The sequence below is a fragment of the Macrobrachium nipponense genome, chromosome 46, assembly GCF_015104395.2.
Source record: "Macrobrachium nipponense isolate FS-2020 chromosome 46, ASM1510439v2, whole genome shotgun sequence".
Lineage (NCBI taxonomy): Eukaryota > Metazoa > Arthropoda > Malacostraca > Decapoda > Palaemonidae > Macrobrachium > Macrobrachium nipponense.
Genome location: NC_061106.1, coordinates 16,557,749 through 16,585,093, shown reverse-complemented (window position 1 = coordinate 16,585,093; position 27,345 = coordinate 16,557,749). Strand labels below are relative to the sequence as shown.

The following is a 27,345-nucleotide window of genomic DNA, read 5'->3' as shown; positions in this document are numbered from 1 at the left end:
CAAAATTATTGCGTTTCAGCATATTACAATATGCCAACACTAATACCTGAAGATAAAGTGCTATTAAGAAAATGAATACAGAAGTTTGCTTTAAAAGTTATGGTTTTGCAACTGAGTGTATTTAAAGCAACGTCATTATCGGTGATTAAAATAAACTGGATCGTATTCTCTGTTATATTAAAATACAATAACATATCATTATATTATTTACTCCAAGTCTTAACTGGACATCTTAAGAGAGGTCAATGACAAGATTTAAGTTTGTCAGTTATACAGCGTTTTATTTACACATACATATGTTACAGTATTTACAGGTATTAAGACATGTTTCAATTGTTAGATTAATAAAAAATAAATAATATTCAGACCATTTTGGTATAATAAAAATAAAAAAGCTTTCTTCACTTAGAAAGAGTGAGTGAGTTATTCAGTCTGAAGTTTTATTACTGAAAGAAATTCAGATAGACTTTTAAAAGAAAAAGCTTCCATCAAAATACAAAAAGTATATTTATGGTCTTGTGTTCAACAATTTTTTTTATCACCAAATCAATTCCTTCGCGAAAACGAAAATAAAAGAAAGGAAAAGGAACACTAGTGACGCAACACTTCAAAGAAAAAATTTGTCTACAATGAAATCATCATGTATTAATACAAAGTATTTTCATTAAGACCTGCTTTCCTAAAATTGTATTAATGTATGAATGTACAAAAAAAAAAATATGAGGATGTCACTTAACATCGCCCAGTATCTGCTAAATGTGTGTAAAGCTGACTTCAGCAATCTGCCTTTGATTTTTTTTATAATCCCATAAAAAAGTGAATCATATTTCTAAGAACACAAGTGTGAAACCAATCATTCAATAAAGTCATACTGGTGCAATAAAATATAAAAGAACAATTATTCCTTCTCTAAGTTCACTACGCCGGAAAAAAAAAAATTGTAGTTCTTCACGATTCACAGATAAACGAGTCTTATTCATTCAATCTATTTTTATTGAATTACCAAGCTAATTCTCTAGAACAGGCCCAATCGTATTGCACACAAACATTAATACAACACGCAGCTATCGCAGGGAAATGGGGATCAATAATTAATACAATGTACACCATACATCACCGTACGCACATACAGTTAAACGTCAAAGTTTTATAATACCTTAGAGGTCACTTGGACCTGACCTGACCTGACCTTGGGGATATACGGATGTATGGAGGTCAGTTTTGTATACATCATTTTTTTTTACTTTTTTTTTTTTTAATATTCTCTTATCTTTATGTTGTATACACTAATTCTAAATATATACAGACATAATGTGGAAAACGACGGATCCACATTAAGGGCATACACTTATACGGTGTACGTTTCCTGTACATTCAGCATGTGCACAATCAATGCACATGTTCAGTTACAGTAGTAGCTGTTGAAAGGTTAAACATACTGACTCAAGCCGATGCTTATACCAAACTTGTCTCCTCTCTGGAATGTTTAATGAACATCAAAGGGGATGATGGGGGTGAGGGGAGGGGTGGATTGGAGAGGGGGGAGGGGGTTAGAAGGGCGTAGGAGGAGGAGGAGGAGGAGGAGGTAGGAAACGATAAACGGCATGAGTGTCACTGAGAGATATCATCAGCCATCTGAGTTTGTAAGGGGGCCGGAGCTGGTGGCGGGGGGGCGTGACACCTCGGACAGAATCAATATAGCTTCTCGTCGCAAAGAAACCATAGCTGTCGGGACGTAAGACTTGACCTCAGGTCATTTCAACGGCGACCACAACTCTTTTTCGGCTTCAGGTCCCTGGCGCTGCATGGGAGTTGTGCGATTTGGGTATCAAAAACAACGAAATGGCGTCGCTGACGTTGAAGATAAAAAGTCATTTCTCAGATGATGTGATAACTTGAAGTCATCGGTGTCTCAGGCCCCACGAAGCAGCATCTGGAGAAGGTAAAATATCTCTCGCTCTCTCTCTCTGTTTCTCTCTTCGTCTGTCTCTTCATTTTCTTTCTTGTGCCCTTTCGCCGTCTCTCTTTAGGTCATGATCTGGTGGTTCATCTGATGGGCGGCCATGTCGCCGTAGTGGTTCCAGTAGCTCATGTAGTGGGCGGGATCCCACTGGTGGTGCGGAGGCATCATTGCCATCTGCTCTCGGCGCTGCTCGCTCATGACCTGGTTCATGGCCATCATGTCCTTGGACTGGACGTGGGCGGGAGGGGAGGTCATCATGTCCCTGGGGGCTGTCATCATGGGGGTCGTCATGTCGCTGTGGCTGGACACGGTCGGTGGGAGGGACTGAGGTCGGTCCTGGTGGTCGGTCGTGGGCGAAAGTGGCCCTCCGTCGGCGCCTCCTACGGAAGGCGGAGGCTGGTCGTGGTGATCCGAGGCTGGGGGGGACCCTGGGGATTCGGGCCCAACCATCTGGGAGAGGTTGGCTCCGAGGTCAGCGGCGATGTCGGCTGCATCTACTCCAGGCAGTTGTCCGTTTTGGGCAGCTTTGTACAGCTTCTTGTACTTTGACCTGCGGTTTTGGAACCAGATCTTCACCTGAGGGAAGAAGAAAAAGAAGAAAATGAAACCAGTGTTAATCAGTGGCTGACACAGACCTCTTCAACATTAATTGCATGACATGATGAAAAATAAAGCTTTTGGTAAATACTGAGTGTCATAAATGATATCTTAAAAATATTTTGCAACTTAGTCAGGCATAAATATATGTTCGTATGTAATATCTAAAACCGTATGTAAATTTATATTTCAAAATTAATAAATAAACCACACACACACACACACACACACACACATTTATATATATATATAATATATATATATATATAATATATATATATATATATATATATATATATATATGTTCGTATGTAATATCTAAAATCGTATGTAAATTTATACTTCAAAATGAATAAATAAACCATATATATATAATATGCCAATACCACAGGAAAATGATAGTCAGAAATCCAAGCGCTTTTCGTTCCTGGACAATGTCTTAGTAATGACGAAAGCACTGGGATTTCTGACTATCATTTTCCTGTGGTATTCGCTTATTTAATGAAGTCACGTGCATTTACTGTGATTTTTTAAAAAGATACAACGTTAATATGATAGGGCTAACAACCAAAATTGATCAGAAAATCAGAAGCCTGGTAGAAACAGGACACGTTTATTGCACTGGATTAATAATAATAATAAATAATAAAGAATAATAATAATAATAATAATAATAATAATAATAATAATAAAAAAACTTTTTTCAGTTTTCTTCTGAAGATTGAAAAAGAAACCCACAAAATCACTGTGTATAACGTGTTTACTTATAAGTATTAACATTTTTTTTTACTCCACTCTCGAGTACTTTCAGGCCCTATCTGTGGCCCATTTTCAAGAGATGTGTAGGTTGTCAGCCTGGGTCAAGGCCCAGCAGTCTTCTGGAACTTCTTGTTGAGCTATTATTTATGTGATGGCTGTTCTGGTTTCCTTGAGAGTTGCTAATCCCCTCTTGTCGTTCTGATATCCTGAGCTGATGGTCAATGGGAGTAACCATTGTGGTAAGAAAGTGGTCACCAAAAGTCTGTTGGGCAGAAAACCTAATCTCCAGGTCAGCAGGGTCAATCTTAGCTTCTTTTAATATCAAAGCTTGGCTTATGGGATCTTCTGAGGTAGAACCTTGGTTTCCTTCTATTACTTTAATCTCTCTGATGAGTGCTCCTTCTACTACCCTCCTATGATTAATTTTATTGCTTTTGTATATAAGCCTACTGTTTTTAAAATCCATCCTATGGTCATTTTCCTAACAATGCCTAGCTATAGCACTCCCCTGAGAGTTAAGCTGTACTGCCCTTCTGTGTTCTTGTATTCTAGTCCTTATTCCCCTACCTGATTCCCCTACATATATGTCTCCATAATTGTTGCAATTGAATATGTATACCCCCCTACATCATCTATATTACTGTCTTCTCATTCCAATTTATTTTTACATACTTTGTTTTTTACGGTGTTATCAAAGGTATACACAAATTTATGTTTACTTTCTTTCATATTTGAAGTGATTTGTTTCATTTTAGGCATAAAAGGGAGAGCAACTACTTTCTTGTTTTCTTTATTCCATGTACTCTCTAAAATCTTCCTAGCTTTGTTGAGTACCATTTTTCTGAACCATTCCGGGTATGCTAATGCATCATAGCTTTTATGTTTGTAATTTATATCTTTATCTATTTTGCAAGGGTCACACGTTCTCATTGCCCTAAGAAATAAACCTGTTAGAACACCTATTTTTATATCATGACTATGAAAAGAGAAGAAATGAATATATGAGTTTGTGTGTGTGGGCTTTCTATATGTGCTGAATTCATATCCTGTTTGCTTTCTTTCTATGAGTATGTCTAAAAAGGGCAGTTAATTATTGTTACTTTTCTGTAAAGTGAATTGGATGTTTTTATCAAACTTACTGAGTTTGTCTAAAATAGAAAAGTTTCCATTTCATTTTCATCACCTAGCAGAATAGCAAAAATATCATCCACAAATCTCCACCAACCTTGCAGTTTTAAGTTAGGGACATTAATATTAGGAACTAGATTGGTTTCGAAATATTCCATATAGATGTTAGCGAGTGTAGGTGATAATGAGGACCCCTTAACTACTCCATATTTCTGTTTGTGAACTTGTCCCTCAGACGTGAAATCAGTATCACTGACGCATAATTTAATCAACTCAAGGAAGACGCCTATGTCTATGTTTGGATTGAAAATACCCTCATTATGTTTAGTCTGAAGAAATTCTAATACCTTATTTAAGGGGACATTGGTGAATAAAGTTACTACATCAAAACTAACCAGAAGAATGCTGGGCCTTGACCCAGGCTGACAACCTACACATCTCTTGAAAATGGGCCACAGATAGGGTCTGAAAGTACTCGAGTGTGGAGTAAAATAAAATGTAAATACTTATAAGTAAAAGCGTTATACACAGTGATTTTGTGGGTTTCTTTTCCAATAATAATAATAATAATAATAATAATAATAATAATAATAATAATAATAATAATAATAATAATAATAATGGTGAATCTACTATAATTATAGTCGCAATCGCGTGACATAGGTATTCATTTTCTTTATTATCAAGATAACGAAGAACAAAGAACTTAACTTTTTGATTTGCTCAAAGGGCAATAGAAAAATTAAGCGATCGTTTATGATTTTATATTTAAAAAAGTAATGATAGCACGACTACTATATAACTCTCATATTTTCAAAATTGTTAAATGTTTGAAATGATTTTTGGAGCATGTTGCTTTTTGGAACGTGTTGCTAAGTAGTAAATAGAAATAATAACATTTCAAGTTAGAATTAGGACGTATTAGATCTTAGACTCCATCTAAGATCTCTCTCTCTCTCTCTCTCTCTCTCTCTCTCTCTGCCTGCAGAGGAGGAATAGTTGCGCATGCTTAAATTACAAATGAAGATGATTTGGAAGACAATAAGCGGAAGGCGAGTTCTTGAGAATCACACTCGAAAAATAAAATAATAAAAAAAAAGCGAAAATACTTGGGCTCAAGATTCCTTTAGGCCTAACCAAGGCAGAGCCGAGCCTATCTCGACTATTCACTTGAATGGCTATTAGTATATGCTTCCCCCTCTATCACAGATAATCCTACTTCATCCCCATTGTAAAATCGGTGCTTCTGGGAGATTTGTTGCCCTTAATCTGGAGTGGCACGCCCCTGGGGTCAGCGATTACCGTCCGAGGGACAGGTAGTCGAGGTGTGGATAGCCAGAGACAGCGAAGGGATCCAGTAGATAAACTACCTGGTGGGAGATATGCTACCTTAGGGGACTGGCCTGTCTCTGGTCCGGGGTGGGGGGAGAGGGGGAGATTGTTGATCTGGGGAAGGGGATGGTTAAGGGGCTACCCGTCATCACCTGGGTTCTCTCGTCGTCTCTTAAAGTCAGCCGCCCTGGAATACGTAATGACCAATAATTGTTGGGTTCCCACGGTATCTGTCGGATGAGCTATACCAGTATCAAAATGACCACGGAAGTAAACAGACCCAGAGGAGAAGACTGATGAAGCCTCGGAGAAGATTACGTCGAGGGAACGAAGCGAAACTATTAGAGAGAACTTGAGTTTTGTAAGGAATCGAGCGCAATCACTTCCAGCGTAAATTGATTCAGATCCTAAGCCCTCGTGCGTCAAATTCGAAAGATTCTCCAGGTGAAGAATGAAAGTAGAATCATCACCGCTGACCAGATGAAGCAAGGAGGCGTTCGCTTGCCTGGTTCGAACGAAGCGTATTCATTCACCTTGCAGGTGCTTCGAACCTCTCCATCCGAGGTACATAAACAATTACAACTTCCCGCCGGCAGTTTTAGTATGGCGATAAACTAAACTGTTTATCACAGAGGAGCTTTATACGCCAGTACCTGCGCAATGGGTCTCTCTGGGAAAGCTGTAAAACCGCCCGACGAATGAGAGAGAGAGAGAGAGAGAGAGAGAGAGAGAGAGAGAGAGAGAGAGAGATCGAGAGAGAGAGAGAGAGGAGGAAGAGGATGAGAGAGAGAGAGAGAGAGAAGGGCTCAAAAGGCCACCAAATGCTAACGAACCGTAAGAAGGATTTGAAGACAAACAATAGACCCGGCGAAAGAGGTGGTGATCTCACCTTTTGTTGTGTGCATTAACTGTTGCCCCCCTACACTTCATTAAAAACAGTCTATAGTTTGTTCACGATGGCCAGAAGGTGTTCATTAGATGTCAGCATCAGATCTCTGGCCCGCGATTGCGTCGACATCTCAGAATGCTTTTCCCTGCTCTGTGTTTCTGCTATCCTATACTGTTAGTTTTGTGATTATGAAGAATAATTGCACTGAGAGGTGATAGCTCACCTAAACATACAGGCATCTGTGCACATAAACAAATTATATATATATCTATTCTACGTATATATATATATATATATATATATATGATATATATATATTATATATATATATAGATATGAGAGAGAGAGAGAGAGAGAGAGAGAGAGAGAGAGAGAGCTTAAAATTACGAGAATACTGTAGAAAATTAAACAAGTACAGTGAAACGATGAAGAAAGCCGAAAGAACACTAAATGAAATAACACCGATCGCGAGTGATGATAGAAAAAAAAGGCAGGAAACACTTAAAAAAAGAGAGGAGAATAAGGAGAAGAGTAAGGGGGAAAAGGTGGGGGAAGGCTGTGATAAGGACGCGAGGGGTGGAAGAAAGGACACAAAAGAAGAAAAAACGAATTGCAAAACACGCCTGACAAAAGGCAATAAAAAGGAAAGATAGCATAATAATTGCTCTGGCCGACGCCGGACCACACGTTCAAGATGAGATGGTATCGAGAGAGCGGCCGGAGAGGGGTGTCACCATCAAACAATACTTGAATAAACACCTTTCAGGGGGTCTCACCATTCACTAGAGAGGCCTTTAGTGACATCATTGGGGGTGGGTGGGTGGAGGGAGAGTTAGAAGGGGGGGGGGGGGTAGAAGAAGTCGAAGGGCGAGAATTCTCCCACTCTGCTCTCCTCACTCATAGTGCCCTAGTCATTCCATCCATTGAATGACTTTCCTTTTGGCGCTGTTTACATAGCGGTTTACTGTAAACAACCTTTCTTGTAATTGTCACACCTGAAGAGGAGGTGGAGGAGGAGGAGGAAGAGGAGCTGATGCCCTTTTGAAAGGCTTATAGAGCCTCCCTCCTTCACCTCATTAGTGTATTTAGGTGCTGGATTTGGCTGGAGGAGTTTGCATTTATGAAGTCCTGGGCAAACTAAACATCTCTGTTGATTCGGTTGAGAGCTATCAATGGGGAAGGCGAAGTCGGAGGCCACTTGACCGATGTCTGGAGGATGGATATTCCAGCTTCTCCGGGAATTTTCGCGGTAAACTGCCGACGATTCTTGGGAGAAAAACTGAAACTCTCTTCGTGTTTGACCAAAGGATTTAAAGCTGGCAAATTGAAAATGACGTGTGCAAGAAGAGAGCAAGGGACGCCATTGTTGGTGCGACTTTGCAAATATTTTCCTGCGATGACTTGTTTTTTTTTTCTTTTTTTTTCCTCTTTTTTTTAAAGGAGACATAACTGTAGGATTTCTTTCATGTACCATTTTTCCCATATAAATGAATATTGGTCTGGACTACAAATTAAAGTATATTTTTATTATTATTTACGTATGAATGACAAGCGAATGTCTTTTGTTTTCAGGGGTAAACTGCAGTAAGAAAAAATGTTTCCTCAACAGTTCGTGAAATGCGATGAGTTTCTAGATTGACAATAATAGAGATGAAATAACGAGTTTTGAGAAGCCGTAAGCTGTACTTAATTTAGATTCTAAATGAATGTCGTTGGGTAGCGCCATGTTTCCTTTGATGAAGAACTTACTACAATTTTCTGACTATTATTGATACGTAATATTCGTACAGATTCAGAATCGTTTATTTATGGTGTTAATCAGCAAACAATGTCCGTCTGTTCAACCTGTAATTAAATCTCTTCAAAAATCCTGAAATTGACGGAGATGATCAATCATATTGTCAATTTGTTTCATAGGCTTAAATCGAACAGTTAATCCCCTACATAACAAGCTGACCAATACCATCGATTATAAACGTTACGTAATGTATTTCATTTATTCTTCCATAGTCTAAATATTTCAAACAAGTAAATCAACAGCATAACCAATTTGCAACTGAATGGTACTCAAAAATATTAAGCAGACTTCGACTTGGGACTTAAGAGGAGAAACTAACAAAATGACTTCCCTTCCTCCGTTCCCTCCTTCCCTCCCTCCTTCCCTCCTACTCCCAGCCCTCCCCGGGCCCCTCCCCCGGCCACATCACACCTCATTGTAGTGAGGAGGCGCACCGTGGCCGAGTCGAGATAGGAGTGAGAGATACAGGTAGGGAGGTGACAGCTCCACTGATACAGTCCTGGATACAGTGTCCTGATACAAGAGCAGATAACGCTGACGGCGTATACACGCTATAACCTCCTGTACGTCCTGTACGTACGTACGTGCGCGAGGAGAGCTTGTTTGAAGCGTCGTAAGTCATAACGTGCGCGGACTGAAGGATGCGCGCATGCGCCTTTAACGTTTCGAGTTTTCCGTTTCGACGCTTTTGTTTACGGTCCTTTTATTCTTTCTTCTTCTTTTTCTTCTTCTTCTTCCTCTGATGGAAACGTGTTTTGGATAACGAAGAAGTGAATCGTATAATAATAAAATAACACGCAAAACAGAAATACGACGAGAATATAATAAAATAAATTTAAATTCACCTTCGATACTGATAACAGAAATTGAATGAGATTTGATCTGGGAACGAGGAAAAATCGGAAAGAAATGAGGAATAACTAAATACAATTTTATGAAAAAAAAAAACACGAAACGATGTTGGTTGCAACCTCTCACCGCAGACCCCGTTGGGTGGGACACGAACCCGCGACATCTTAGTGGCATGCCACGACACTTAACCACTATACCAGGGGACCAGTAATTGTGACGAGGATTGCAGCACAAGTATAAAGTTTTTGGAAATGGGAAGAAAGAAAAGAAAAAAAGAAAATTATGTGGATTTTGGGAAAATGGGAGAAATATGTCAAATCAGATGGAATGTCATCCCGAACCTCTGGGAACAGAAGTGAAATGAAATTCAAAACTGTGAATCTGACGAATTTATGAAGACCACCAGGAAGATAGAGAACTGGATGCAGACCCCAAGAGAAAAAAAAGAAAATAATGTAACCGAGAAGAAATAGGAAACGGTTCGCAGTCACAGAATAAGATAGAGAACGTATCATTATTATATTTAAAAAAACGGGAGGCCAGAAAGTAATATGAAGGCACTGTGTCACTATTCAATTAAAAGGACGCGAGGAAGATGGAAGTGGTTAATGCGAACAAGTGATGGAGTGTCTGCTCTTCTTCTTCGTCGTCGTCGTCTTCTTCTTCCTCCTCCTCCTCCTCCTTTTGTCTCTAATCCGACTGTCACGACTCCGCGAAAGACTCCGAATCATCCGCGTGGCTGCTAACTGTTTATGTGTCTGTCTGCCTGTTTGTTTGAATGTCTGTCTGTCTGTCGTTCTTTTTTTTCTTTCTTTCTGTCTGTCATTCTGTGTCTGTCTGTTTATCTGAATGTCTGTCCGTCGGTCGTTCCTATTTTTTTTTCCTTTTGTCTGTCTGTCTGTTTATCTGAATATCTGTCGCTCTTTTTTTTCTGTCTGTCTGTCGTTCTTCCTTTTTTCTTTCTTTCTGTCTGTCAGTCTGTTCTGTCTGTTTATCTTAATGTCTGTCTGTCTGTCTTTTCTTTTTTTCTTTGTCTGTCAGTCTGTGTGCGTCTGTTTATCTGAATGTCTGTCTGTCTGTCGTCCTTTCTTTTTTCTTTCTTTCTGTCTGTCAGTCTGTGTGTCTGTCTGTATCTGAATTTCTGTCTGTCTGTCTTTCTTTTTTTCTCTCTTTCTGTGTGTCTGTTCAACTTGACCAAGAAGGATGGGGTTTTTGTCAGTAAGGTTAGTAATTAATGTAATAAACCAAACAAAAACTTCTTTCAGTTTTCTTCTGAAGATTGAAAAAGAAACCCACAAATTCAATTTGTAACTTGTTTACTTCTAAGTATTTACATTAAGTTTTTACTCCACATCTCAAACAAGTTACAAATTGAATTTGTGGGTTTCTTTTTCAAATTCAATGTAATAATAATAGTAGCAGTAGTATAGTGATGGTTACGGTAATGATAATTAAATAATAATGATAATAATAATGGATCGACATTGCAAGAGAAAGATGAAATAATCAAGGGATAATATTAAAAATAACAGAAATATCAAAACCAATAATGAGGAATATGAAATTGGCAATGAAGATGTCAACGTGAGACTTGAGCACGTAACTGATTAGATGCAAAAAAAAAAATAATAATAATAAAATAAAAAAAAGAATAAATAAAAAGTCAAAAGTCGCGAAATCTTTGCCAAGGAGATTATTCTGGTATGGATGACAGATGCAAAGAAATCCGCAACTAAAATTAAAAATCCGTAACTAAATTGCAGCAGTTAATTGACGAAACTTAATTAACGAGAGAACGCTAAAATTTACCGATAGAAGAATTTGCAAGGATTTATGACTAAAGAAATTGTTATGATTTAGGGCGATTTATTGCGGAACTATTTTGTCCAGAATTAAAATTTCAAATATTCTAAAGGAAGTAACGGAACAAGTGGCAAAAGGGTCTAGAAAAATAAAATAATATTTACTGAAATTCAAAAGGTTACGTATAAAAAACACTGGCGGATTTTATCTCTGGAATTCCACAGTTCCATTATATTGAGAAAGTTACTTCGAAATTCAGAGAATATTATATATATATAATATACATATATATATATATATATATATATATATATATATATATATATATATATATATCTCTCTTCTTTCTCTTTCAAGCTTGTCCCTCTTTGGGGTCGCTATATATATATATATATATCTATATATATATATATATATATATATATATAATATATATATATATGAATGATAAGAATAATATAAAATTGCATACCGAGTATATTTATGTTGAGGAGCAATCACAAAAATAAAATATAAAAAAACCATACGAAAAGATTCGAAAAGTGTCTTCGTACATAACTATATACATACATACATACATACATACGCACACAAGCGAGTGCGTACACACACACACACACAACTACATCCACAAGGCAGGCGGTCAGAGGCGCAGTTCGTCCGCCTTTTGTTTCTCGAGCCATTTATCCTTCAACGAGTCTGTCGCGTCCCGCCCCTTGGCCGGCCAGCAGCGGCAGCAGCAGCCTTGCCAACGCCAGGAACTCGGCTACTTTCCCACGTCAACTGTGTTCCTTACGTTTAACCCAAATTGGCCACTTTTAACGGACTCATGAGAAAAAAGGAGCGGAGCCTACGAGGAACCGGGGAAATCTCTGTGACACTCGTAATGCACAGAGAGAGAGAGAGAGAGAGAGAGAGTTAAAATGACGGATAGGACCTGCCAAAAAGGTTGGGCGAGAGGAGGATAGGAGGCCAGGAGATGAGAGAGAGAGAGAGAGTTGAAAATAGACGGATAGGGCCTGCCTTGTGGAAAGGTTGGTCGAAGGAGGAGAGAGAGAGAGAGAGAGAGAGAAGTAATCGAAGGGAGGAGGGAAGAAATGTCTTTTCTAGAACTGAAGAAGGGGGCTTGCAATGTTGCATGTGTGGGTTTGGCCTTCCTCACGACGTAGGCTTTCCTCGTTATTTCCTGTTGTTGCGTCGCCTTCGGGAGAAAGAACCGCGTGGTATCATCCTCGTCGGCTGTTATTCGTAAGAAAAATGACGTGGAGACTGACTGAGCTGCTGGAATCCGCATGAATAATCGTGGTTGGTGAATCATGGACACGAAAGAAGAAGCAGAGGAAGAAGAAGAAGTAGAGGAAGAGAGTGAACGAGTGGTTGAAGAGAGCGAAAAGGAGAGGAAGAAGAACAAGAAGAGAGAGAGAGTGAAGAAATATAGATCAGGGGAAGAAGAAACGCAAGACATCGCGGCCAATTGAAGCAAATGCCAGGCTATTAAGGAAGGACCTAAACAGCAAAAAATAAAAGTCACGTCAGATATTAAAGTTAATAAAAACTCAGAGAGAGAGAGAGAGAGAGAGAGAGAGAGAGAGAGAGAGAGAGAGAGATGCAAGGCAGGAACTGACTCGAAAGAATTCGACAAAAATCTTGGTACCCACATAATATGGAGTGACACATACGCTCAGCTTGAAAGCATAAGTATATAACGAGATAAAGAGCAGAGTTCACGGAGAGCAAGAGCGACAGAAGCGAGAATCAGAGTAAGACTAGCTCTCTCTCTCTCTCTCTCTCGGACCCGAGGGATAGAAGTGAGGTCAGCAGGTGGAGTTTGCGAAAACAAATGATGTGGAGACAAAAAAGTTTAAAGAATAAAAAAAAAAAAAAAAGATAGCTGCTAGCAAAGGCAAGGCCCCATGAACAGGTAAGAGAGAGAGAGAGAGAGAGAGAGAGAGAGAGAGAGAGAAACTATCACTAGAGAAGAATAAGAACCCCGAAGAAGAAGAAGGAAGAAGAAGAGAGGAGGAGGAGGAGAAGCAGACGAAGGTAGGTTATATCAGGAGAGGCGGGGAGGCGAATGGTCATTTACATACGCGGGGAATTCTCCTTCGGAGGCTTGAATTCTTTTTAACTCCGAGGCTACTGTTCCGCATAGCAGATTAGGGAGGAGGCCGACAAACATAAAGAGAAGCAAGTAAACGCATACATTACACCCACTGGGCTCCTGGAGGAGAGAGAGAGAGAGAGAGAGAGAGAAAGAGAAGAGAAGAGGTGCCACGCGGCGATGGTGGCAGAGCCCAGAAAAAGAGGTTTTTGTACGCTCACACTTCTACAGAATCTACACACACAATATACTGCTCACACGCTTGTGGCGTACACACTGCATATATTATGATTGCTTAGTGTATAATATATATATATATAAGTTATATATATAATTATATATATATATAATTATATATATATGTATATATTATATTATCTATATATAATATAATATATATAAAAATAATAAATATAGTATAAATGTATAAATTATATAATATATGTATTATAAATATATATATATATAATATATAATATGATATATTATATTATTATTATAACTATATATACTCTAATATATATAAATATATATATATATATATAATCTAATCTCTATATATATATATAGTCTTATATATATAACTTTATATATATCTCTATATCGAGCTACAATGTCCTTTAAAGCTTCACTGACGTTCCTGGGTTTGAAAGGATCCATAGGTTCGCCGCCCTGGTACCAGGCAAATCTATTATCGAGAAAAAATTCCCCTTCGGTTAAGCATATATGAAAATATTATTAATTCCGAGGTAGAGCGAATTAGATATTAAAGGACATTGTAGCTCGATATATGTATATGAATCACGGAAATGTGATATGACTTATATATATATATATATTATATATATATATATATATATATATATATATATATATATATATATATATATAAACAGTTGCTCTTTGTTTCTGAACTTCGCTTCCACTTTTTTTTCTATTCAATAGAAGCGGTTACTTTTTTTGTTCATGCCTCAGATACATCCAAAATCCGATAGTCATTTTGCTGTGACGTCATGAAAGCTGTTTGTGCAAAAGTGTCCTCAAAATAAAATATTTTCTATAATAAAAAAAATGTCTCAACATATAATTATGTAGGAATGTGGAGTATTGTTTTTATAGGCAAAGCTTTCTTGACATACTTTTGTCTGGGTTTGCCATCACTACTTTGTTTTCCTCGTTTAACACTTTTTGTTATTGCTACTATTATCATTAATCTACATAGATTTATATATATATATATATATATATATATCTAATATAGTATATAATAGATATATATATTATAATATTTATACATATATATATATAGTATATTATATATATATATAGTATATACTATATATAATATATATATATTATATATAAATATATATATATATATAATATATGTAGTAGGCCCTCTTTCAGACATTTGCAGTTGATGCAGTGAAGGACTTCATATTTGTTATTATTACTATTATTATTATTATTATTTGGGGTGAATCTTTAAAATGATAGATTCGTGTGTCTGAGAGAGAGAGAGAGAGAGAGAGAGAGAGAGAGAGAGAGAGAATGCAGCAAAACTAGTCAACACTGCATATTATCATTATTATTATTATTATTATTTATGATTTGAGATGAATCCTAACATTTATCATACACGACTTTAAAACGATGAAAACGTGTCTGAGAGAGAGAGAGAGAGAAGAGAGAGAGAGAGAGAGAGAGAGAGAGAGCTGAACAAGTTACGAATCGAGGCCACCGCGCAAGTCGGCGGCAAGATGAAAGGAGCGAGAGAGCGCTGTAAGCTCCAGCTCTGGATACGTCTTTTAGTGCCTCGAGAGAGAGAGAGAGAGAGGTAGGTGGTGGCGATATGCGAGCGCGTATATAATACTACTTTCGGCTGCGAGAGAATGGCACAAAATGGATGAATTTCAAACCTCCTAACTTCGGATGACCGAAGATAAGACTTTCTAAGTCTGAGCTGTGTGACCGAGAGACAACGGCAACGCAAATCCAGTTGTCAGAAGCTGAGAGAGAGAGAGAGAGAGAGAGAGAGAGAGAGAGAGAGAGAGAGAGAGAGATGATGTGAAAGGGAAAGAGAGCGAGGAGGTTGACGTATACATCATTTAGTGAAGAAAGATTGCAGAGAGAGATTCCAAGAGGAACAGAGAGAGAGAGAGAGAGAGAGAGATATCCCCCCAAAGGGAGCAACAGAAGCGAGAACATGAATTCAAGATAAATAATGAAAGCCAGCAAATGTAAACTCTGTAATCACATTACTTTACCTATTTATTCTGTGACCACTGACTGTGACCAATAGACCTTACAAAGTCAAAGACGTAGTGTGGTTATCTAACGAATTCATGACAGCAGATGATCTTTTGATACTGATTTTGGCAAAGGTTTGAGAGTATAATTTCGAAGACCTAGGCGATCACCAATCAAAGCAGATTAAGTTTTGTACACCAAGTGTGTGCCTCATGTATATGTATACGGTGAAAGTAACCTTTGTGTTCTTCTGGTTTGATTTGCTATCAAAATACGTATCGCGTAGTGTTTAGCTCTTTGAGCAGTTAATACTTGAATCTTGCTCAGATGAAAAGGAAAAATGCACAGGTAGACAAGGTAGACAGTAGTTTCTTAAGACTTCAGAATACTGGCCAATCATCTCGATTATAAGAGCAGAGGTCACGTTGAAATCTAAAGATCTATTAAAATATGCATAGTCTCTCTCCACCCCCCCCCCCCCTCCCCCCCCCCCCCTCGGCCCCCTAAAAACAAAAACGGTGACGCTGTAAAGTTTTTTAATAATAATAATAATAACAACAAGGGAGAAATCATGCAGTGCGCATAATTAAGATATACGGGATAAGAAGTAATAATAATGATAATAATAAGCCAAACAGTTGCTTAGCGGAACAGTAATAATGGCAATCAGATTTGCTTATCAACAGCCCCCTTTCGAACTGGTCCCCTTCAATCCGCAACCTTTCCACGTCATCCAACAGCGAAATGAAGACGGCAAAAAAAAAAAAAAAAAAAAAAAAAAAAAAAAAAAAAAAAAAATACTCATTTACCTCAACCATGACCTTGTTTAACTCAACCAAAGGCTTTCCTCACCCCAGCCACAACACTCGGCTTCCCCAACCGCAGAAGTTAATCTACGGAACGCCACCCACCGGGCCAGACAGGAGATGAGGGAGGGAGAGAGAGAGAGAGAGAGAGAGAGAGAGAGAGAGAGAGAGAGAGACATTGCAGCGGTAACCTTCTTTTTGAAGCCCTCTTTGCTGTGTGACGAGATCCATAGTCAGCCAGGCAGAAGGCGAGAAAGATTGCGTCATTTTGGTTATTGGGAAGACCATCTCATATCCTTCCAGTGATAACAGAGTGCGCAGGGGAAACTTTCGGGTTACGTCATTTCACGCCCCGCTTTGAAAACTGACCACATCGTAACGAATTACATGTAGTACGCTGGTTTAGCACGTAGAAGAGCAAGTTGTTAAAAAAATAGACAAAACAGTATGGCGTACGCATACGGCTGAATGGGGATAAATGAATCACGAAGGCAAAGATGATTTCTGTGGTTTTAAAAAAGGGTTTCAGAATACCATGTCCTTGCGGATATGCTGCAGGCAGCTATAGTTAGCAAGACCATCTCAACTACCATTTATAAGTAATTACTCGTTACAGAATAGTTTAGAGTAAACCGTAGCACTAAATTTTAGACGAAGTGATGTGAAATAAATATAATAATAACTATAGTTGATAATAGAAATATCCCCAGAACTGGATGAAGACGCATGATCATTATTGAGAGGAAATCTTTTGCGTATTGTCCGATGATAATTAAGTGACCACATCCACGGCCTGGTTGAAAAGGGGGACCCCAGATGCCCGTCCCGGGCGAAAGGTGTTTTGGGAGGTCCCTCTGTAGGGCCACTAACAGTTTTGTAAGTGAGGCGCCCTGCCGAGGAACAAACATTATCCGGCCTCTTACAGGTAACTAATAGCGCGAACACACCTTCCCTTGCCTCCTCCTCCCTTACCTATTCTCTCTCTCTCTCTCTCTCTCTCTCTCTCTCTGTCACAGACATTGTGTGCTATTCTGCTGTCCCTTTCTGGTATGTTATGCTATTTTCTCTCTCTCTCTCTGTCCCTTTCTGGTATGTTATACAATATTCTCTCTCTCTCTCAAATATAAATGAATATTATTTATTATTTTACATTGAACTGTCCCTTTCTTGTATGTTATACTCTCTCTCTCTCTCTCTCTCTCTCTCCCATTTTCTATTTCTCATGTTGTTATTTATTCGCTCTCTCCTTATTTGGTATTCCGTTAAAAGTTCTCGCTTTCTTAAATGTTATAATCTCTCTCTCTCTCCTCGGTGTCTATTCTATTGTGAATTTTCCCTTTCTCATGTTATTATTTAATCTCTCTCTCCTATTTGCTATTCTATTGTCAGTTCTCGCTTTCTCATATGTTTTTAATATCTTTCTCTCTCTCTCTTCCTTATTTTCTATTCTATTGTGAATTTTCCCCTTCTCATATGAGATTATGTATTCTCTCCTTATTTGCTATTCCATTATCAGTTCTCGCTTTATCATATGTTATTAATTTCTCTCTCTCTCTCCCTTATTTTCTATTCTATTAATTGTCTCTCCTTATTTGTTATCCTATTGTTAGTTCTCGCTTTCTCATATGTTATTCTCTCGCTCTCTCTCCCCCTTATTTTTTATTCTATAGTGAATTTTCCCTTTCTCATATGATATTATTTATTCTCTCTCACCTCATTTCCTGTTCTATTGTCAGTTCTTGCTTTATCATATGTTATTAATTTTTTTCTCTCGCTCCCCATTTCATTGTAAGTCATTATCATTCAGATTTACCTACCTAGCTTTAAAGCTATCACGCACATAACACAGACTCCGAACGATTCTTTGCTGTGTGGTATTCAAACGATCCATTTCTTAGCTAACCAGCAAAAAAAGTAAACGTGATCTAACGTACGCAAACCACAGCGAAAACCCCGTGTCACCCTCAGCTCCTAAATAACATTCTTGACCTCATCAATAAATGGCTTGAAAAATAATAACAGAACAGCGGCCGGCTGTTTGCGATGCTAGAGGCCAGTTCTTAAGCCTCCAGTATTAATAAAAGCCCCATGATACCATAAACATAATGGGTATAATTATGGGATTTTCTCTTCTACTGCCAGCTCCCAATCTCTCTTCATTTTCTCCCTACAGAAAAGCTCTCTTCAAAATTAAAGTTACAGGAAGGTTACTTCCATTATTAGGATAGCAATGTTACCTCGTTGTAAATTCCCAGTTTTATTCAGTATTTACAGTACATTTACATTATGAATCTTAATCATTTCCTTCCCACAGAATGCTCTCTTCAAAATTAAAGTTACGGGAAATTTACTTTCATTATTAGGATAGTAGGGCTCCTTGGTTGTAAATGCCCCGTTTTATTCAATATTTTTCAATACATTATAGTATATTTACATTATCAATCTTAATCAATTCCTTCCTACAGAATGCTCTCTTCAAAATACTTTCTTTATCAGGACAGCAATGCTCCTTCGTTGTAAATGGGCTGTTTTTATTCAATATTTTACAAAAACAAAAAAATTTTTTTTTTTAAAACATTTTACCAGATATATTTTACATTATCAATCTTAATCCTTTCTTTCCTACAGAATGCTCTGTTCAAAATTAAAATTACGGGTCATTTACTTTCTTTATCAGGACAGCAATGCTCCTTCATTGTAAATGGACTGTTTTTTATACAATATTTACAGCACATTTACATTATATTCACATTAGCAATTACCATTAGTATCACTGACATCGCCATCCCCAATTAGAACCTCGTGTTCTTTGTTCATTCCCGAGACTGGCTTTTTCCCCTCCATAGGCGTTTCGATTAGCATAACTGATTCATTTAGACCGTAAAATAAACAGCTTTTAAAACTTCAGGTAGCCGAACCATTACCTAACTCCTCCCTTTAATTAAGGATTCCGAAAGGACTCCGGTGGGAAAATAACTGACATATCCCCAGAATCCTTCTTTAAAAAAATAAAGAAAAAAAAATAATGTCCTTGTTTATGCACGTTGCTTGACAGTTAATATTCCGATGAGTGATCCAGGAATGAAAATTCTTATGAGACACATCGGGAACTTGTTAATATGAGGCAATGAATAACTTTTGGAGACAGTTATGCAAGCAATACACACCTCGAATAGGTTATTCATTGTTTTTTTTTTTATATTGCACTGTTGACTTTTCTTCCGAGCCCGACATGTCATACTAAGATGAACGCAATATTTCAAGAAATTCTTTTGATTTCCTCTCTTACGTTTGCGTCTGGTCATCACTTAAAAGAATGTGACGATGCTGAGTCCTGGATCCACCAGCTCTTACACTCAGCTGGGTAAAGGTCCCATTGTTATTTGTATGTTGAAAGCAACCCCTCTCCCTCTTCATTGCCTTTCCATGTCTGTTCACCCCTCCCCCCCTATATCCTAGGCCTCCCGAAAACACCTCCCCATCCCTTTTTTAACTGGAAGCGGCAGGTTTGAAGACGAATCGCGCTCGGCAATTCATTAAGCAAAAGTCGGGGCGGTGGTGAGGGTTGTCCCTGTAGGCGGTCCGGCCCGGTAATGAAGACCTTCCACTGAGGGTAATAAGTGAAAATAATTAAAAGTCAACTTGTGGTTCCGTATGGGAGGTCTTACGGACTGACACCTTTGGAAGACGGAGCCAGTCTCTCTCTCTCTCTCTCTCTCTCTCTCTCTCTCTCTCTCTCTCTCTCTCTCTCTTGTGTGTTTATCTGTGATGTTTGTGGTAGGAAGGAGTGCTTATACATCAGATGAACACAATCGTACGTAGAGCGAGAGAGAGTTACAAGGATTAGGATGCCTCAAAGACTTTTGAGTAAATCCGAGGAGACATCGTGGGCTCACTCATCTCTAGGAGCAGGTTTTACTGTCTATTCCGTGTCCTAATGATTTTGTCTAGAGAGAGAGAGGGGGTGGGTGGCTGGTGGGAAAGGGGTTCCATTCTAGGGAGGCATGTTGCAACGATGTGTCTCTTCAAGGAGTTTTTATCTGTACTGAAGCAATGCAAAAGCCTTTACAGGCTGCCCAAGAAGTAAGATACCCTGTTGGCTTTGATGCTGCTTAATCATAAACAGAAAGACAGTAGCTACAAAGACTTCCGTCAGTTATTATATTGCTAATAGAATCTCCACAAACTTAAACGACTTAGCCACTGAGACTTCAGTTGAAAAAACAGCTCTTGAAAAGTGCTATATGTAAGCGCAGTATTTTCCTGATCATTCTATTTTTTGAAGAATAGGCGCTGGATTTAGGATCGAATAATTCAATTTCTTCATATCTGCAGTCCCATGTGAAATAAAAAGGGTCATGTTATCATAATGAAACTTTTATATCTCCCAGTTCACGGCACTACAGCAGAGAGAGAGAGAGAGAGAGAGAGAGAGAGGGGACATTAACAGATAACCCTCCATCAAGTGCACTTCTCCAAGTGTCAACTTTCCACAAGCACTCCTCTCATAATTATTGACCCACCTAGATAACTCTTCAGGAAATTACACTTTGAAATCTGACGTTTCTAAGGAGCCCTTCAGTTTTTAAAAAACGAACACCTCTCAAACACTGACGTTTTTGGAGGCAAAAACTAACACCTCTTAGACTGACGTTTTTGCAGGCAAAAATGGACACCTCTGAGACTGACGATTTTGGAGGCAAAAAACGAACAGTTCTAAAACTGATGTTTCCATAGTAAAAATGGTCATCTAGAAATCTGACGTTTATAAAGAACCCTTTGGCAAAAATACACCTCTAGGTTTCTGACTTGTAAAAAAAAAAAAAAAAAAAAAAGAAAAAAAAAACTTTACTGAATCTACAACATAAGAATAGTAGGCATAGAAAGGTAGTAGATTGCTACAGACTATTAACCCGATCCGTCTCTCCCCCTAACGGGGTACGGGATCAATATTAACCCACCGACATTAATCACTTTTAATCATCATAAAGCATGCGATGAGATTGAGCTGGAGAAAAAAAAAACTACGCTCAGGTAATTCTATTTACTACAGGAAAATGTACACTTCGGAAGCAGGAATTTATAGATCACCACAATTCCATTTTTTTTGGGGGGAGGCCCCACCACCCCACTCCCTTACCTCCTCTCCTGTCTTAAGAACGCGCAGTCTAATCTCCTCCTAGGCCGTAATGCGATAATCATGCCAATTATAATCACGACTAATTATAGTAGACGAAAAGATTCACAAACGGAGCTCATTATCAAATTAGTTTTTACAGTATCCCGGGCCATTCATTAGCCCTCTACCTAATTTCATAACGGTAATAAAGATAAGCGAATCGCGCAAGGAAATCAACAGACTCCTTAATCCAATCGGGAGAGTGCGCAAAGAGCTCTCTTTAAGCGGCCTTCTAATTAGGCCAAACAATTACTTAATGAAACGCTGAACTAACGAATGCTTATGAAGGCCGACGAAGGCTGCCCATTAGACGAGGAGGAGGAAGAAGACGAGTCGACACACCTGCTTTTCCTCTCGACGCAATGAAGTTCAACTCCCTTCTACTGAGATTCCCTGTGTGTGTGTGTGTGTGGTGTGTGTGTGTGTGTGTGGATTCTAGGCCAGGAACAGAAGGAATTTAATACAGTGCTTAAGCAATTTTTTGCTTTCGACGTTTTCATAATCTATGTTGTTGTTGTTGTTGAAGATTAAGCTAGGCCTTATGCCTGCACGGGCTCTTGCTCATAATCTAGGAATCTAAACTCATTTTGAAAGCAGGATCACATTTTAGGTCTGATGGAATCTCGGTGGGTTCTTAGGTCTTGGGGAAGCTATTTTCCTTTTGACGTTATCAGAATCTATGTTGCTGTTGTTGTTAAAGATTAAGCTGGCCTTATGCCGGCACGGGCTCTTGTTCATAATCTAGGAATCACTCATTTTGAAAAGGATCACATTTTAAGGGTCTGTGGATCTCGGTGGTTCTGGTCTGGAATGGAAGGAATTCCATATGAAAAATACAGGGGCTTTTCTTTTCAGTTTCTAAGGTACTTCGGGGGATTCTGGTCAGGGGCAGAAGGAATTCAACGAAATACCAAGCCATTTGTTTTGGACATGTCTCATAATTTAGAAATCCAGATTCATTTTGAAAATGGGACCACGTTTAAGTTCTAATGGATTCTCGGTGGATTCTGGGTCAGGGGCAAAAGGACTCAATAAAATACCAAACCATTTTTTGGGGGGGAGATATTCCACGACCAAGAATCTGAAGCCTGCTTTGAAAATGAGATCACAGTATAATAATGCTGGTTCATTTTGCCATCAAAGATCCAGGTATTTATGACATAAACGCAACTTCATTAATATCCTTACGTATGTATGGAAACTTACTTATGAGCTTAATATCTTTCGGGTGGTTGAGTGTGAATGGCAGTATATTTAAGTAGTAGTAATAATAATAATAATAATAATAATAATAATAATAATAGTACTATTGGAGAAACAAATCCACGGTTATGTAATTATGTAAATGTGCATACATTTAAATTTAAAACTTTAAGGATAGCTGTCGGGAATCTGTTCGGTTCCCCTTATCAATCAATGATAAAGGGAATCGAACAGATTCCCGAAAGCTATCCTTAAAGTTTTAAATCTAAATATATGTACATTTACATATGTGTGGATCTGTTTCTCCATTTGAAGACTCGTGCTACTATGAGGATTTTTTAATGGCACTATTATTCTTCATTGTATAAACATGCATCCATTCACACAGAACCAAACAGTAACACCTTGCTCTGATACGTAATCCTGTCTTTAATAATAATAATAATAATAATAATAATAATAATAATAATAATAATAATAAGATGCATACATGATGGCGATACTCATGACGCAAGCAAGCACCACAAAAAACTAACGAAGTAAAAAATAAAGTATTTTCCCACGATACAAATAGAGATAATAATAACACCAGGATTGTTATGAATGTCAAATGACTCGAATTATGTTGCTGCTCTTTGCATTGCCATTAACCAGTTCTCTCTTCTTTTTTTTATTCCAGGGAAAACAAAAAGTGGCCGGTGATCAGGTGGATCTGAGATTGCGTCATCATCAAGAGATACAGAGAACAACTGCTCTTTCGATCTCTCCATCAGTGAATTGGGAGCCTCCAAAGGATGCTTTGTATCAAGGTATGATATTTTTTGATGGAGGAGGTTGACTTTACAAGAAAAAGGATTATCTGTGTAGAGAGAGAGAGGATAGAGAGATATAGGTAATTCTCTGTTGAGGAGAGAGAGAGAGAGAGAGAGAGAGAGGTTAATTTCTCTGTTGAGAGAGAGAGAGAGAGAGAGAGAGAGAGAGAGAGAGGTAATTCTCTGCTGAGAAGAGAGAGATAAAGGTAATCCTCTGTTGAGGAGAGAGGGAGAGAGGTAATCCTCTGTTGAGGAGAGAGAGAGAGAATTCTCTTTTGAGGAAGGAGAGAGAGTGAGAGGTAATTCTCTGCTGAGGAGAGAGAGGAGAGATAGAGGATTCCTCTTTTGAAGAAGGAGAGAGAGAGAGGAGAGGAATTCTCTGTTGAGGAAGAAGAGAGAGAGAGGATTCTCAAATGTGGAGGAAAGAAGAGAGAGAGAGAGATGGAGGAATTTCTCTGTTGAGGAGAAAGAGAGAGAGAGAGAGAGATGTTTGCCTTTCATGTACCCAGGGGGGCTGAAGTGCATACGTTGTAAATTGACATTTAGCATACATCTGACTGTGTGATTTCGTCTTCAAAATTTGTTTTACTATTCAGCATGAAAATGATCTATGCAAATACAGTAAATTATGACGGGTTATATATAAGTCTGACTGACATCCCCCAGAGAGTTTTACTCAAGCGTGATTTAACTTGCAGTGTCCACTATTCCCTCATGGTAAATAAAATCTCTGAACCGAAAGTAAAATCAGCTCTTAAACCGCTAAGCATATTTCTAAAATTAGCATCTCACTTTTAAACCTTCTCTTGGTACATCGTTGCCGAGACGATTAACATCAGAAGATCTTGGGGTACATCATCAATGATTATTTCTGTGTTCTTCGTTTCCTCGTATTTAGGTGTTAATTGCTTAGAACGAGTGTTTATCTAAAATAGACATGAATATCAGGCCATAGAAAGCTATGTAAACAAAAGCATATATGTATCCCCTACAGGAACAAGTGGTCAGCCCTGCTCGATATTTTTTTGTTTCATTCTCTGCCCCTCATTTAGTTCTGCGCTCGCATTTCCTCTAGTTCAGCCCAGTAAAGGAAAGAGAGAGAGAGAGAGAGAGAGAGAGAGAGAGAGAGAGAGGCTGAGCGCGCGCTCATCACCTCAAAATCTATAATAGTCCTATCATGAAGGAAGGCTCCCACTTCATTGAGTGCAGTTCACCTCGCCATAGAAAAGATGACGAGGAGAAGGCTTCGTGTTGGCCGTGACTGGGACCCGCTCCCTTCACTCATGACTTTTTGATGAATTGCCGTCGATGAATTTCGCATGGCTTTAGGCGTCAATGACCTTCGGTGTTGTGACGTAGGGTGACTGAGAACAAGTGTGTCTGTTAATATAATTTAGGATCTTTAACTAGACAGTGACCCTTAAGGTTTTTTTTTAACCGGTGTGTATCCACGTTTGCGGCGTGTTTACTACAGGCCCGTTGGGGATGATCGTAAAAAACATAAACAAAAGACTGTAAATATCATAAAGATAATGACTCCGAAGAAATATTAGTCCTAGGTAACAACCCCCGAAAACTCTTGGGGGCTCACTCTTTAGGAAAGATCCATAATTTATTTCCTGGAATCAGTCTAAAGCACGTATAGGCTTGTGCTTGAAGTTGTGGGGACATGGATTTGATATCAAACGACAGTGAGGAATTATCAATAATATTTTTTTTTCTAACTAGATACCTCATGAGACTTTCTATAATAACCTGTTTTTGGTGGAAGTTTTAACAGTGACAGCCAGACATCTGTGAATGTAAAAGTAGCCTTGAATATATTTCTCGATGATTGTTGAATTTAAAACTAAAATCATTTTAACTGCTCTGAAATTGAGAGACATTGAACACCACTTATTTATTTTTTTTAAAGACATTTTTAAGTATCAGGTATGTCTGGTCTTTGTTAGTATTTACCCTAGTTGTTGAAGTTTCCTGAATACTAAAAAGTTTTATCTAAAATATATTCCCTTTTATATAATCGTAGATAAAAAAAGATGCATTGATTTTTCACGATTATCGTATATAATAATTATCTGTTGCGAATTTTTAATTGCTCAATTATGTAGAGGAATATCCATTACACATTAGTTACTTTCCTCTCCTAAGTGAAATTTTGACGTACACCTGGAATGTAAGTTACAGAGTTGTACAACAAACAAAGAGACGGATTCTGGCGAAAGTTCGTGGAGACGACCAGGTGTGTTGGAAACTATATTCGCCACATATCGCAAATTTTCTAACACTTGCATGAATGAATGCATAATTGCGTACACTGGTATATATAAGGCATAACCGTTGTATAATCACATATGTATACTAGAGAGAGAGAGAGAGAGAGAGAGAGAGAGACAAAACCCACAGTGAAAGTGGCACTGCCATGAGTAATGGTGCCATAACTGGCCAGGAATCTTGACGTGCCTAACGAATAGAACAAGTCCCTCTTAGATTTGCATCTAAGCCAGTGACTGTTGTCGCTAGACGAGTGATGTTTCTCTCGTTTTCATATGTTTTCTCTTTTTGTTTGATCTCATTTTCTCATATTCGTTTTCCCTGTGCTTTTTTTTTTGTTATTTTGTCTCCTTATTTCTCGCTTTTATAAGGCGTGGGGAATCTGTTCTTTCAAAGTGTACTTGATATCTTTATGTCCTTTCTGGCCCATTCATAATAATAATAATAATAATAATAATAATAATAATAATCCACTTGTACATGAAGTCCAATTCTTACAACAGTAAATGCCACCATCTGCACTACAGTGACCTTTTGGCTTTTGCGCTGACCACTTAGATACGTCTTATTCTGATAATGCACGTGCCTGACTGTCCCCCCCCCCCCTCTCTCTCTCTCTCTTTCCGTACCCCCGCCCCACCCAGAAACCCACTCGCAGCTCCATTGTCGCTGTTGTTATTTTTCAGTGCCTTATGATCTTAAGTTTACTTGCAAACTCAGGCTAATAACAGTAAACATTGTCATTTCGATGCTACGTCACAAATGCCAGGGTACCATGATCAGATTGCATAAAATTATTTACTGATTTTATTATCACTTCTCCGAGTTATTTAGTCTAAGTTCGATTCCCTGCTCTGGAATCTGTTTCTGGTGATTAGAAGTTCATTTCTCGATACAGTGTGGTTCGAATCCCACAGTAAGCTGTAGGTCCCGTTGCTAGATAACCAAAATTGGTTCCTATCCAATTAAAAATATCTAATCCTTCGGGCCAGCCCCAGGAGAATTGTTAATCAGCTGCTCAGAGGCCTGTTTAAGATATACTTAACTATTTTCTACGATGAGTTACTTCGACACTATATTAAAAATTGCCAAAGTTATCATAACAAGATTTCGTGAGATATAACGATTATCGTTAATGATTAAAAATACTTTATAGATTTGATAGGACAGGCAGCGGCGAAAGACTGACAGCAACGCTCTCTGATCAGTGTCATCGCAGCAACGAAAGAGACAGACAGACAAGCAAGCAAACAGACAGTCGCACAGAAAAACAGCCCCAAAAGAGAAAGACGAACAGCGACCATTGTCTCCTCACTAAAAGGAAAACAAACCAGCGTTAAAACATGCCAACCGCAAGAGACATAAACCAGGACCACCAACAAAATCATTGGTGGTTGGTTGGCTACTTTTTTGGGGGTCTCTCTCTCTCTCTCTCTCTCTCTCTCTCTCTCTCTCTCTCTCTCTCTCTCATGGAGACAGCAGCTTTTAGAAACTCAGAGAGAGAGAGAGTGACTTCAGCTTTGGAAAGCATTCAAATATTTTGCAATGATAAATTACTGATCCACTTTGTAATTGCGTCCTCTACTATTATCAACATTG

At 38.4% G+C, this 27,345-nt stretch overlaps 1 protein-coding gene across 1 annotated transcript in view; it reads right to left on the bottom strand.

Annotated features, from left to right (window-relative positions):
- Positions 1 to 260: 260 nt before the first annotated feature.
- Positions 261 to 27,345, bottom strand: part of LOC135214776 (homeotic protein distal-less-like) — a 39,453-nt gene continuing 12,368 nt past the window's right edge. Inside the window, exon 3 of the mRNA XM_064249132.1 lies at positions 261 to 2,539. Within this exon, the coding sequence (XP_064105202.1) occupies positions 2,027 to 2,539 (513 nt within the window). The 3' untranslated portion in view covers positions 261 to 2,026. The remainder of the gene's footprint in view (positions 2,540 to 27,345) is intronic.